The sequence below is a fragment of the Nematostella vectensis genome, chromosome 11 (assembly GCF_932526225.1).
Source record: "Nematostella vectensis chromosome 11, jaNemVect1.1, whole genome shotgun sequence".
NCBI classification, from domain to species: Eukaryota; Metazoa; Cnidaria; class Anthozoa; order Actiniaria; family Edwardsiidae; genus Nematostella; species Nematostella vectensis.
In genome coordinates, this window is record NC_064044.1 from 6,886,119 (window position 1) to 6,899,403 (window position 13,285).

At 38.1% G+C, this 13,285-nt stretch overlaps 1 protein-coding gene across 1 annotated transcript; it reads left to right on the top strand.

Moving 5' to 3' along the window:
* The first annotated feature begins 52 nt into the window (after nucleotides 1–52).
* LOC5505277 (uncharacterized protein C8orf34 homolog) lies at nucleotides 53–10,558 on the top strand. The gene is made up of 16 exons (XM_032373681.2): nucleotides 53–243; nucleotides 910–1,008; nucleotides 1,681–1,795; nucleotides 2,546–2,821; nucleotides 3,210–3,235; nucleotides 3,782–3,951; nucleotides 4,767–4,933; nucleotides 5,279–5,346; nucleotides 5,433–5,497; nucleotides 5,933–5,970; nucleotides 6,144–6,170; nucleotides 6,517–6,560; nucleotides 7,936–7,984; nucleotides 8,295–8,536; nucleotides 9,374–9,482; nucleotides 10,023–10,558. Exons 1-16 carry the CDS (start codon nucleotides 184–186, stop codon nucleotides 10,094–10,096), a joined length of 1,629 nt encoding a protein of 542 aa, XP_032229572.2. The 5' UTR covers nucleotides 53–183; the 3' UTR covers nucleotides 10,097–10,558.
* Nucleotides 10,559–13,285: the final 2,727 nt, after the last annotated feature.

A 13,285-nucleotide genomic window follows, 5' to 3' on the forward strand; every position in this document is an offset into this window, starting at 1 on the left:
AATATAACGTCCCCCAAGTGCCCTAGTCCAAGGGCCGTTTAGACCCCAAAGGCTTCTGGGTGAATGTTTTTCTTCAAAATGGCGGGCGAATGTGAAAGTTGTTGTAGAGAAATAACAACACTTTTCTTTCGTTTAACTGCCATGATGTAGACAAATGCTAAAGTGTTAACAAAAACTTGTAAAATGACAGCGAAGAAAGTGCAGAGCTATTTGGATGAGCATCGAATCGGACCGTTATTTGAGGTAAGTTTTTTGTTTTGTTTTATTTTTTACGCACGCTTGGTTGCTGCAGTTGCTATGAAGAGAGGTCAGGGTTTAACTGCCATTCATTGACATAGTTTTCTTGTGTCTGTTGCGGGAAAAGCCTGATAACGTTTTTTTAGCTAGAACCATGATGTTCCTTAATCAATTCTAGTATAGCACGAAATAATTCGTATCGTATTATTGATTGTATGAGGCACGCTTCAATTAAATTTTGAGCAAGACTTTTAAATTCATAAGCTTTTAATTACAGTACTGTTAGCAGTTTATAATAGTGGCTCTAGCTATATTTACCAAATAGTTAATGTCTGAAGTATGTTTATTTTCCTAGCATTAATCCAAAGCTTTAGTCTTTAGTTTCCATTTGCTGGAAATGTTTGGGTCATCATTTAGAAATTTCTATCAGTAAATTCCAAGCCGTTAGCAAGTCTTAAAAGCAGATGGAAACGTTTACTCACAATGCAACTGATGTTTCATTAGTCAGGTTACAGTCATGGTCATGAGGTAACACTTGGACTGATTTTAAACTATTTCCAGAAAAATGAATGATTCTTTCTGGTCACCAGAAAATTTGGTGTAACTTGATAGAAACCTTGTAGCTGTTGAATAACACTCGAACTTAACCCCCTGTGATAATTTCTACTTAAGGACCTGATGGCCAAGCTCATCAAAGACATGCCAAGTCAACCCATACCCTATCTCATCAAGTCGCTGAAGAAACTCTACCCTGATAGTGAACTGCCAAAGGTATCTTTAAAGAAATGCAAATTTTCCAACAAATGGCTGATATTGAAATGTTCGCGTATCTAAAAAGACATTTCCAATTTCCCTAATGTCAAGTGACTCATGTTACAGTGGAACCTGGATTTTACGATCTGCCTCAGGAGAACAAAAATGTATTGTAAAATCGAGGTATCGTTGCAAAGGGGTCCTTGATTTTACGATATCAAGAAAAATCCATAAAAAATATTGTTGTAGCGAGGTTGGGTTAATTATCAACTATTACAAAATAATAATATTATTGTAACTCTACTCTGTGTAAGAGTAGAGTCACTCTCTGTAAGACTTTAATAAGATCTATCAAGTAAAAAATTGTTAACTGTTATGAACATGTGTGGTGTCTCGAGTTCTTTTCCCCTTGTTGATAAGACAGAATTAGTAATATCGTTGTATCAAGGTCAAAATTACGCTTGGGAGAACAGATTTGTATAGTGAAATCAAGTGTTGTATCTAATATTGTAAGGTTGAGGTAATTTTTTATACATTTCACTGTATTTCTGCCGGGAGAAAGGAGCGTCATCCTAAAATCAAGGTTATCAATAAAATCCAGTTTGTAAAATTTAGGTTCCACTGTATTAAAATAGTATTTAATTTTGATACTTGACCCAATTCTTATCCTCCTCCCTGTTTTCCTTTCAGAGTGGTTTTGGCCGCCCACCATCTGGAAGCCGGTCAATGACACCTAGTGCAATGTCCAAATCCATCAGTCTTACCGGCTCACCAATAACCAGAAAATCATTTGATGATAAAAACAGTGAGTCAGTTTGCCGGTCCATTAAACCTAGCACAATGTCCCAATCTATCAGTCTTACATGCTCACCAATAACCAAAAAATCATTGAGATGACAATAACAGTTAGTTTATATATGTCCATACTTCCCTTCACCAAATCCATCTCGGCTATGCACAATTCTTTGGTCCATTGACAGAAATCGATCTGACGATCAGCGCTTCATACTGACCTGTCCTGGCCCGTTTCCCTTTTTTGTTACTTTTAGAATAAATAACAAGTTTCTTAATTTAAATATCTTTCACAATTATTTAAAACAGCCAAGCCATGGGTTTGGGCTTGAAAATGTATGCAGTGGGTGACATTAAAATACAGTACTGGGCACACTAGGAATGATGTGTCAAGTTCGACACCATTTAGAGAGCAGAAGCATAAAGAAAATGAGATCTATTTGTTAAATAACTCGGCTTGTTTTGTATTTACTCTACTGTCAGTCAAATAATTGGACAGTTTGATATTGAAAGCCCCTGAATCTGATTTGTGTAGTATTTTTAAACAAGCTTTAAAACTTTTAAACCCTTATGTAAATTTAATTCCGTTTCTGTTCAATAGCGTACTCAGTAGCTCTGCTACAATCATTGTGAAATTCAAACCATCCAACAATGAACCTTCAAAATTCCATAGATCAGGTTAAAAGGTGAAGAAGAAAGAAAATTTTTTTTCAAAATAATGTGATTGTTACACAACTCAGACCAACAGACTTTTGTATTTCAGGAGATGTACAGCGCAGTGCTCTGGCAAAGTCATGGGCTGCACCTGACACCTCAGACCCTTACAAAGACCACACCAAGCAGCGGGATTACCAGAGACCATGGCTTGCAGGGAGCAAGCCTTTAAAGACAGAACCCTCTAGACCAGGATCTAAAACCAAGAAGGCAGCAGAGAAGGGCCAGTGGAACAATGACACCCGTGTACCTACCCATGACTTTGATGAACTTTTCCAATACCAAAATGGACCAGCAAAAAATAAGACTGTGGATTATGATGGAGGTGTGTTGGAAAACTGTGTTGACATAATGTTTCAAAAGCAGCTATCTTGATTACATCTACGCTACCAGCAGTAATTTTCACTGCAGCTTCAGGTATTCACAGTTATTTTCAGTTCCTAAACTGCCTTCTGGCTTTGGTAGCCATTGAATCAATCTAATTGGCCAATCTGAAAGCACAAAATGTACAGTAAATGCCATTAATTTAAAGTTTAAATAACAAAAACAAAAATGTGTTTTAGAATGAAATTGTTAGCTAATAGTAAATTATTTTAATTGTGTGTGTTGAGCAACAATTTCAAACCATATTTTTTTATCATTATTATTTTTTTTCATCTCAGCACAAACTTGGAACAGCACTTATTTTTATTATTATTATTTTTTCATTTCAGCACAAACTTGGAACAGCACTGAACTGGTTAGTTATGCTTGTTTTGTAGCTGTGTCCCAAAAACAAAACACACACAATAATAACTAGATATGTAGAATTAGCTGTGGAAAAAACTGCATTAGGTGGTTTGCATTGAAGTGAATCAGCTCAAGGATTGAAGTTTTATGTTGAAGGCCTCAATGCAACAAGGCCTCTTGTAACAATTTGTTAAGGGCTGAAGGGCTAACATTTAAAGTATCAGTGAAGGTGTTCAGAAAACTATGAATGACTATGTTGATTTGTTTTCCCATGAAATACAATGCCTTGTGTTGAGAACCTGATGTTTAATAGGATTGTATTCTCTCATGAAATGTCTCTGAAGTGTTTATCTTATTATGCTGATTTGATCTTGTAATATACAGTAGCACCCATGACCACACAGGACATCGCAAAAACATATTTCCGCAGTTTCCCAACCATGGAGGGGGGTAGTTCAGGGAGGCAGTTTGTGTTGGTCTAATCCACTTTTCAATGATACACTTTTGTTGTTTTATATTCTACTGCTTATTGTTAAGCAAGAATCTTGGTCACCAGGATGAGTCCCTGGACAAAAGAGGACTTGGCTACCCATTACATGTCAAGCAAGGAGCTCCCAAACCGGTAACCATGGACACCACTGATCTGGAAGGGGAGGAGTTAAAGCTACGCCCTGATCTAAAGACTCTAGGAGATACAAGTGACAGTGACTCTGTAGCTTCCTATGGGTCAGTTCTTTTTCCTTGTCTGACTTGCTTGACACTGTCGCTTGGGTTTAATTTTGAATATGTATGTCTAATTATTTTAGATAATGTTTCCATGTGTTATTTTTAGTGGAAAAGGGACCCACTGTAAAATTGATTGAATTTTAGGTTCATGCAAGTGAATTTATTTCCTTACTAAGACACCTTTGCAAAGATTATTTTTGCAAGCTAATGCATTTATGTGACACAGTAGTCAGGCACAGGTATTTTTTTGTTTTTATAAAATTTAAATGAAATTGAGTTGCTCATCACCCTTCAGTCTGTTTTGTACTGGAAGCCAACAATACACAAAATTTGATCAGAATCTAATTACTCTCAAACTACACACAAAATTCACACAGAATTCGCACACAATTTTTTTAAAAGTTTCTTCCCGGCTGTACTGTAGTGTCACAGAAACAAATAATGGATCAAGCAAAGCATAGACTGAGTTGATGCATTATCATTGTGTTGTGGTTTCAAATGTGGCATGGTTTGAATTTTTTTCAAACTGGTTTGAATTTTTCAAACTAGCTCATTTTTGGATACCTAGCATTCTAAAAGGGATTTTATTTTTGGGGAGTCATTAATAAAACAGGGGCTTGGATTTTTTGGGGGTTGGGAGGTGTAACTAAAAGAACTTGAGATAAAAGATAATGCAAATATCCCCTTTTCAAACCAGTTTTAACAATTTCAAACCAAGAAGCATTTCAAACCACAACATCATCAACAATATCTAGAATACCCAAGAGGGAACCAAATAAAATGGTTACTAAACACATTCTTTTTTGTCTTTTTAGGTCAAGCAGATCCCACAAATGTAAGAACCACAGGACAGCAGCGGAGGAGCATCGTCGCCAGCTTCAAGCCCTGCTGATGGAGAAAACAAGCTCACAGGACTATCCACCTGGTCCTGCTTTGAATGGGCTAAAAGATGACAATGATGATGCTGGTACAGTAGTTTTAGGTGAGACAACAGGGCCTGATTTGTCAGATTCTTTGTCAGGATTTTATTTAAAAGTGTTTTGTTTAAGTGGATCATATTTTTTGTGGCTTGACTCCCCCCTCAGTGGTACTGAGTGGATCTCTCAGTCAAGTGGGGTGTTTTTTCTAAGCCACCAGAATATATTTGGCCTGATTGTGCACAGTGGAAGGGAAAGGAAAGCTTGTGGGTGGATAGGCTTAGCTAGGGAGGGCGCTTATCCCTGTGTTAGAACAGGTATGGGATAATCTATTATAATTCCTGCTGTTTGTGTTTATCCTTTTATATTGGATAGTGGATAATAAGATTTTATATAACATTTTTTTGAAGAAAACTACAGTGATCTTGAATCAGAAGGTGTTGAAAACATCCCGAAATCCGGAGTCAAATTAGCAAAGGTATTGTGCTTACTGTGAAGTATTCAAGACAAGAAAATATGACAGCTACTTAAATATTTATCTAAACCAGGCCTTTGCCTTTTCAGGGATCTAATAAATTAATTCCAAACCAAGAAGATGTCAAAGTCAGTATATGTGCAAGGTGTGCAAGGTAATTTCTTCAGCTTTACCACTCCTTTTTTGAAGCTGATGCACTGGCATTTTATACTCCAGATGAATACCAATTTACACAAAAGATCTATTTCCATAGGCTCAAGATATTCTCAATTACAAACAGTGTTGTCTATAAACACCAGACTTCAATTGCAGATTATTCTGTAAATTTTTTCTCGCACATACAGTAGACCATTTTTATAGTGAACAATAATCAATGGAAGAGCTGGTCAACTTTTTTTATATTGTATAATGTATAATATATACAGTATCTTAACTTTTCAGTTAATTTAAAAAGGTGATTCTTCCACCATGTTCTCATCCCATCCATTTTCATTTTTTTAAATTCCATTTACTGTAGCCTGTTTTGTTTTGTTAAGAAACTTAGCAATATTTTTTCCCTCTAATCTACTTTTCTGTCATCTTCTTTCAGGGTCATAACAGGACTCCCTACAGACCGATCATCAGATGGTAATATGCTCACATCTACTATTACAGTAGCCTGATTAGCTTACCTTTGCCCCTCTTTTAAACCCAAGAAAGCAAGATGAGGACTGTGACTCAATATATCCCCTCATATTGTGTGTTTCCATGCTCTATTTTTTCTTGTTACTGACATTTACTGTGCATGTTTTTGTTGGCAGGTGACAGTATATTCTCCTCTAATACTCGTAAGTACATTCTCCAACATGAAATGGGTCAAGAACACACACCCCCCCCCCCCTCCCACCCACCCACCTACAACCCTCCCCTCTTCCCAGCCTAAAAATTGAGTGAGAAGAAATGTATGGGGGAGTGGTTGCCTTGTACCTCTCCTATACTTAGGTGCAGATCTTAGCATCTAACATCATAGAATTCTTGGTCTTGTTTTGTGTAAGGAGAACAACTGTAGACAATCTACGGTTTTACAGCCCTTATTTTGTAATCTTGCATCATTGACCTTTCCCAAGGCTTGCATGTAAATTATGTTTCATCTTTCAATTTATAATTATCTGATGACCATGTGTTTTTTCCTAGTTGTTGATGATGACTTTGAAAGTGTGTCTCAAGTTGGAAGCACAGTAAGTGTAGTCTTCTCTCTCCCTCATTTGGTGATGATAATGATGAGGTTGGTGATGGTGTTTAAGATGTGTTCATGATGATAAGAGTCATATAATGATACGATTTTAGACGTGATTCCAAGCAAAGTGATGCTGTGTTTTTATTTGTGGTGTTGATCAACACTGTTGATGACAGCGATGATGATGATTATGATATGGCCCCTGAAGTATTCTACTAAGCCTTAACCCATTGACTGCTGGCTATTTTTGAGCTGAATTTACAAAAAACAGACTGAAAACAGATACCTCCCCCCTATTCTTAGTTTTATACAGCCCATCAAAGTCAAACACAGCTGCACCTAGTCAGTGGTATCCTAGCTTTCCAACAGTGCTTTGCGGTCCCCACTTTTAATCCCTCGTCATTGTGCTGAAGCGAGCACAAGTTGATGGTTGCTTGTATTTTTTATCAAAAATACAGCTATGAGCATATTAGGAGAGTGTCTCAGGACATTATGAAGTCTATCGGGGCATAATTGAGTTCTTTGCTTGTGGATATTTGCAAGCAAAGGGGGATTCATGATGATTTGTTCTTGTTTGGCTTTGCCTGGATGAGAAAATAATTTTCTAATAAATCACCACAGCTCTCCTAAATGCTGTCTTTTCTGAAACCAAATTGATTCCAAAATTGTTTTCACTGCTATTCTGGGTCTGTATGACCTAGAATTGATTTGTTTGGCTTCGGGGTGAAAAGACTTATAAAAAACCATCTGACTTTGGGGAAAGGAGTGTTGACTGGCCCTCCCCTCGTGAATTTTCCCCTGGATCTCCCAGAATGCTTTGCAATCCGTTAAGGCATCCAAGTGGTGTTACAAGCCTTCAAGGAGTGGACATTGTATTTTGAGGGCGTGGAAATGAACCTGGAGGATCAGAATAAAGGTATCTATTTGTGTCTTGAGCTGTGTTTGCTGATCCCTTGTGTGGTATTTTGAGCGTTTTATTGAGAGGGGTGTTCTGCTTTTCTTTCCTTGTTCGATTTGAAATTCTTCAAAGAACCTTTGCTATTATTTGGCTTAAGAGTAGTTGAAAACACCTTGGTTGGATGCATATCTTCAAGACCATTTATCCCTTAGATGCCTGAGTATCTTCATCTTGTTGTGTTTATTTTGCATTTATGAATTTTTTGGGTTGTGGGTACTTCTCAAAGCCGGTACAGGCCGGTTGAGGGGTCAATGTGTTAAGATGGTGATGATTATGATCATGCTGTAGATGATGATAGTGATAATAAAGATGATGGTGATGATGATGTTGATGATGAAGATGATAATTGTGTAAGCCATAACGTTGTTGCTACAGACAGTGATGTTGACAATGATGAGAATCATTCATTTTCGTTTAGAACGGTGCGCCTCCAAGAGTCTCTTGGCCAGCAGGGTTTGACACTGAAAGTAAGCCTTCCTAATATTTTTTTTTTTTTTTTTTTTGCGGTGCAGTTATTCCCCTCATAATTCTTTCTCTCCTTTCCTGGAAATGCGAATGAATGTCCTACTGTTTGTTAAGCCTGCAGGCCAGTTCTTCATTCTTTAAAGTTGTTAAATATTTGTTATATGTTCTCTGGCGTGACGGGCGTAGTCATTTCTGACCTTTCGAGACCACACGTAACCCAATTCAAATTTCCTTCCCTTTTCTTCTTATACTGTACTTATAACCCCAAAAGAGAGTCGTCTAAGCAGGCTTTTCTTGTTTGTCTTGTTAAAGGTGAAGCAAGCCCGAGGCGGGGCGTATTTGGGAGCCAGAGTCCTAAACAAGACCGAGGCATGCTGGGAAGGTCCAGCTCCAAACCAGACAAGGGCAGACACATGTATCGGGGCAATAGCAGTAAGAGCTGGTCTAGCCCAAGGCCCCCCTCGTCTGCTTCTGAACGTAGTGATGATGGGCTGTTTGGGAAGCCTGGGTCTGGTCGAAAGTGGAAATATGGAGACATGTCTTCTGATAATGAGGTGAAGTTCTTTTTATAACTATTAGTAAACTGTGTGGAATCCGTTGATCCGACTATGTGTTACGCCTGTTTTTTTAGAATATAAAACCATATGGAATAACATTTTTATTCATTAGCGAATGAAATCTGCTTGAATCACTGTAAGAATCAATCCTTCCTCAGTTTAAATGATGATATTTGTTTGAAAAAATATTCAAAACAAAGGCAAAAAAGGTCTTAAAGGTCGATGATCAATGGAACTGGTTGTGGTGAACTCATAATACATAGATTGGTATAGAAGAAAACTGTTTTTTTTTACACCCAAAATATTTCAGATACTTCAAAACAGCGTCTGTGCTACATGATCTTGCAAACAACGAGTTGTTTTTTATGTTTCTAGGGTGATACCTATCGACTCGCTCTTTCCGCACACGTTGTTTTATATGTCTAGGGTGATACATATCGACTCGCTCTTTCCGCACACGTTGTTTTATGTTTCTAGGGTGATACATATCGGCTCGCTCGTTCCGTACACGTTGTTTTATGTTTCTAGGGTGATACATATCGACTCGCTCGTTCCGCACACGTTGTTTTTTATGTTTCTAGGGTGATACATATCGACTCGCTCGTTCCGCACACGTTGTTTTTTATGTTTCTAGGGTGATACATATCGACTCGCTCGTTCACACGTTGTTTTTTATATTTCTAGGGTGATACATTTCGACTCGCTCGTTCCGCACACGTTTTTTTATATTTCTAGGGTGATACATATCGACTCGCTCGTTCCGCCCACGTTGTTTTATGTTTCTAGGGTGATACATATTTACTCGCTCGTTCACACGTTGTTTTATGTTTCTAGGGTGATACATATCGACTCGCTGCATCCAAGCTAGGCAGCAGCAGCAAACCTTGGTCCAGACCACCCGCGGACAGTGAGTCAGAGTCAGGGAGCGTGACCTGGGAACAAGGTACGACGCCACGGGATGTGAAGACGTCACGGGGAAGGGTTTGGAGATTTGTAACGCTTATGAGAGTATAAAAAGATAGTGGCATCTAGACATTGCAAAGATAGCCATCCGCTTCAACTTCTGTGTTTTATCATTTTGTAGGAATCACATCTTATTCTATCTAAAAATGTATTTAAATCTATGTTTTTGTCTTTTACTAAAACGCTGCGAATTCTGAAGTGTATAGAAGATGGCGATTGCAATATCCCCACTACACATTGGTATTTAGAAAGACTTGTTATCGTGGTGAGAATTGGGAAATAATTCAACACAAAGGGGAAAAAGGTTTGTTGTTTATTCTGGCTTTAAAAGGAAAGTAGCTGCGCTGACGTTTCGATCGTTAGCCCTTAGGAGCGAAGGTCTCTTTTTTTTAGAGCTAAGCGTACAACAAACCGCGTCAACCTTTTACTGGTTTATTTTCCCCCGCCAACAATCAAAAGCATAGCAATAAAGGTATAGCTGACTAAATCTCTAAGCAAAGGTCTTCATTTATAATTTCAGGTCGCAAAAAGATTGAAGCCAAGCCCAAAAGCTACAGACGGTATCTAGGCAACCTTAGTGATTCTGACAGCTGAAGACACGTGAAACGTGAGGGCTGTCTGTGGATGAAGATTGCTTGGAGGTGCCGTGCTACTTCACTTATGGGATATCTGTGGTCCAAGGGCACGTTTCTGCTTAGTATGGACATAAGTAATAGAGAGAGAATAGAGAGAAATAGAGAAAAAAATGAAAAGATGCTGCCACTGTTGCCCCATGAGACCTAGCATATCCGCAAGGAAAGAATGCCAGCCTAGTTACAGAAGTACTAACCGAGTTTCCTGTGGTGGATGTGCTCTGACGTCACAGTAAACGAAATTCGTCCCAGACCCTCACGGCTCATTTACGAACCAGTAAACCCGGTAAGGGCTCTAGGGAATTGGCTGCGATTATCCCATTTATTTAATACGTACTTATACATTCAGTCTCGAGTAGAGATTCAATGCAATATACTCACTGTAAATAGCCTACATGCAGGCGTTTGTTGGTGTTACTATCGTGAAAAAAAAAAAAAAAAAAAAAAACAGCCAAGTGTCCGTAGCCAAAGTCCAGTGTTCGTAGCCACCATCTTTGATTTTGTTAAAAAAAAAATAGGAAACACTCGGGGTGTGTTTTTTCGCAGAAAACAACAACAACAAACAACACCAAACGCCAGAATATAGGCTACTAAGTAGATTGTAACAATTGTATAAATAATGAATAAATTTCTGTTTTAAAAATTTATTTTTTGTTGATTGACTTCTAAACAGGTAAAACCAAACAAGTTACAAAATAAGGTATTTTTTATTATTTATTGTTTAAAGGCAATAATGAAAACATTTTGCAAAGCATCGCTAAACGTTTTAATAGCAAATGTGATCCTAACCCGTCGTCGCCGCTGATAAAACTCTAAACGTATGGCAACTCGCCGAGCTTCATGGATATTGAATGAACGAGCAACACATCGTGTGCAGAGACGATTCTAGGTTTGAAGAACGACCTTCGAAATGCGACGACCTCCAAAATCCTTTAAATTCCCTTTAAAGCGAAAACAATTTCTATACTGTTTACGAATAAGAGTAATTTGCGACTCCAACCAAACAGCAACTAATCATTAAAATTACAGTAATAAAATCAGCTATTTAAAGGAAACGCATATACAAATACCAAAGCTGGCAACGGCACGTTCGCACAAAAAAGCAGGAATTTCTAACTAGGTTAAAACAAGCTTGACGGACGCACGCACTGGAAAAAGGCTGACACTCCCTAAGACGACACAATCACACAACAAAAACCCAACAACCATAAACAAAGAACTTAGTCCCATTAGTTAATGACCCCTTAGATAATTACTCTTTCTTCTTAAAAGAATCAAGCCATTGTCAAAGACCTCTCAAATTAGCTGATAATGTGTAGTGTAAATAATGTTAGCCCACCCTAAGTGTTCTATTCTAAAATGAAAACGCTATAAAATCACGCATCTAGACGATTTATTCAGTATTTGCTTAAAACCCGAGAAAGGAGAAGCCCGGTTTCCATTTTAGAAAGCAGCACAAATTTAGGAAGAAAAGAAAATACTGTCTGGTTTAGCGCTGAGTTTAGAGGATTGTAAAGAAAGAAGAAGTAGAATTTTAAAACTCGCAAAAATGCGAAATTACAGAAAGTACGAAGTGACACCGCCTTCAAGCTCTCACGGACGGAGCTCCGCCTCAACAGATCGGAAAGAATCCAACGACAGAGATGTGGTGGATAAGATAGAAGAACTTCGAAAAAAGGCGAGGCAAGAAATGATGGACATTGAAGCACTAGATGGGGTTTCTTTGGCTCACTATTTACGAATAAAGCAAGCCATGTCCAGACTTTTATCCGCAAATGAAAACGAAATGGGGGAATCGACGTATTCTTACGAGACTGTGAGCGAGATAGAGAAAATAAAAGATGGAGAGATGAGGAAGATGGCGGAAAATATACTTAAAAAGTGGCAGAACTTCACCAGAGGTGAACCAGAACCGAGAGAAATTAAACCAAAAAGAAGACGAAGCGTGAGGTTTAAAGATGAAGTGGAAGGTAAGAAGCTTGAGAATTTGCCAACTACTCTCTCTGAAGAAAAAGAACAGACATCAAACGAGCATTCTAAGCAAGTTGAGGAGAGCTTGCGGATTGTGTTTCCTGCTATTATTCGACCCAGACCAGTGGGCGGAACAAAGAAAGAAACCAAGAAAAGAAAAAAAAGGTTTTCAGGGACTCTGCCTTCGATACTACACAAAGAGGAGAAAATTAGCGAGGCAGAGAAACAGGGGTTTGGCTCAGACAGTGAGTTTTCGCTATCGGAAAGACTCCCGCCACTGAAATCAACACCCGTCTATCTTACATTTAAAACTCCTCCTCCGCCTCCTCCTTCCGAAGACGAACATGAACCAGATAATATATCAACGGATACTTTTACTATAACGCCAGAACAAGCTATTTTCCAAAGCTCTTGGGAGACAGAAGAGGAATTAAAGTGTTCCTACCCACAGAGATTCCCACAATCAAAACCAAACTCGCCAACGCCGGGGAGACAGCCAACTCCATTTCCCGCCGATACGGACACAGTCGTGATAAGAGACCTGAAAGCGGGGCTCAAAATGAAGAAGAAAGATTCGTGCTCAAAATACTCCAAAGACGGGCAAACTGTGAGCCCGCGAGCTTGTAAAGGAAAGCCCGTGGAATCGATAAAGTCGAGGTTGGATGATTTTATGAGAAAAATAAAGAACTCTGATACTGAAAAAGAAGAATTTAAAATCAGTGGTTAAACTCCAGAAGAGAACTACGAAAAGAGAATAACACATAATTTCAGAGACTGTTCATTTTTTCCCCAGTATCAAAAGAGAAAAATATTAAAATCCTATATGTTAGAAAATATTTCGAGTTGCGAGCAATGAGAAATTAAGAAAAAAAAAACATTGTTTAAGATCACTGTAAATATTAGATATTAGCTATCACGGCAACAAAACTTAAAGAGGCATTTAAAACAATTTAACGATAGTATTTGAATGATAGTATTTTTCGTTTAATTAGTCTTAGAAATAAAGTATATAGCTGTTATGTCTTGTGTTCTCAATTAACGCATCCGAATGACTTCACACTTGCCATCGTGATGATGATTTGTATCAGTGTTTATTTTGTGTTTCCAGTGGAGACAGTAAAATTTTCTCAAATATAAAAAATAAATAAAATCGCGAGAACAATCAGTGGAACTTTTCTTA

Coding starts and splice junctions, on each gene's coding strand:
- LOC5505277 (XM_032373681.2), top strand. CDS start 184: ATGACAGCGAAGAAAGTGCAGAGCTATTTGGATGAGCATCGAATCGGA. Junction 3,952..4,766: donor GACTCTGTAGCTTCCTATGG/GTCAGTTCTTTT, acceptor TTGTCTTTTTAG/GTCAAGCAGATCCCACAAAT. Junction 5,971..6,143: donor TACAGACCGATCATCAGATG/GTAATATGCTCA, acceptor TTTTGTTGGCAG/GTGACAGTATATTCTCCTCT.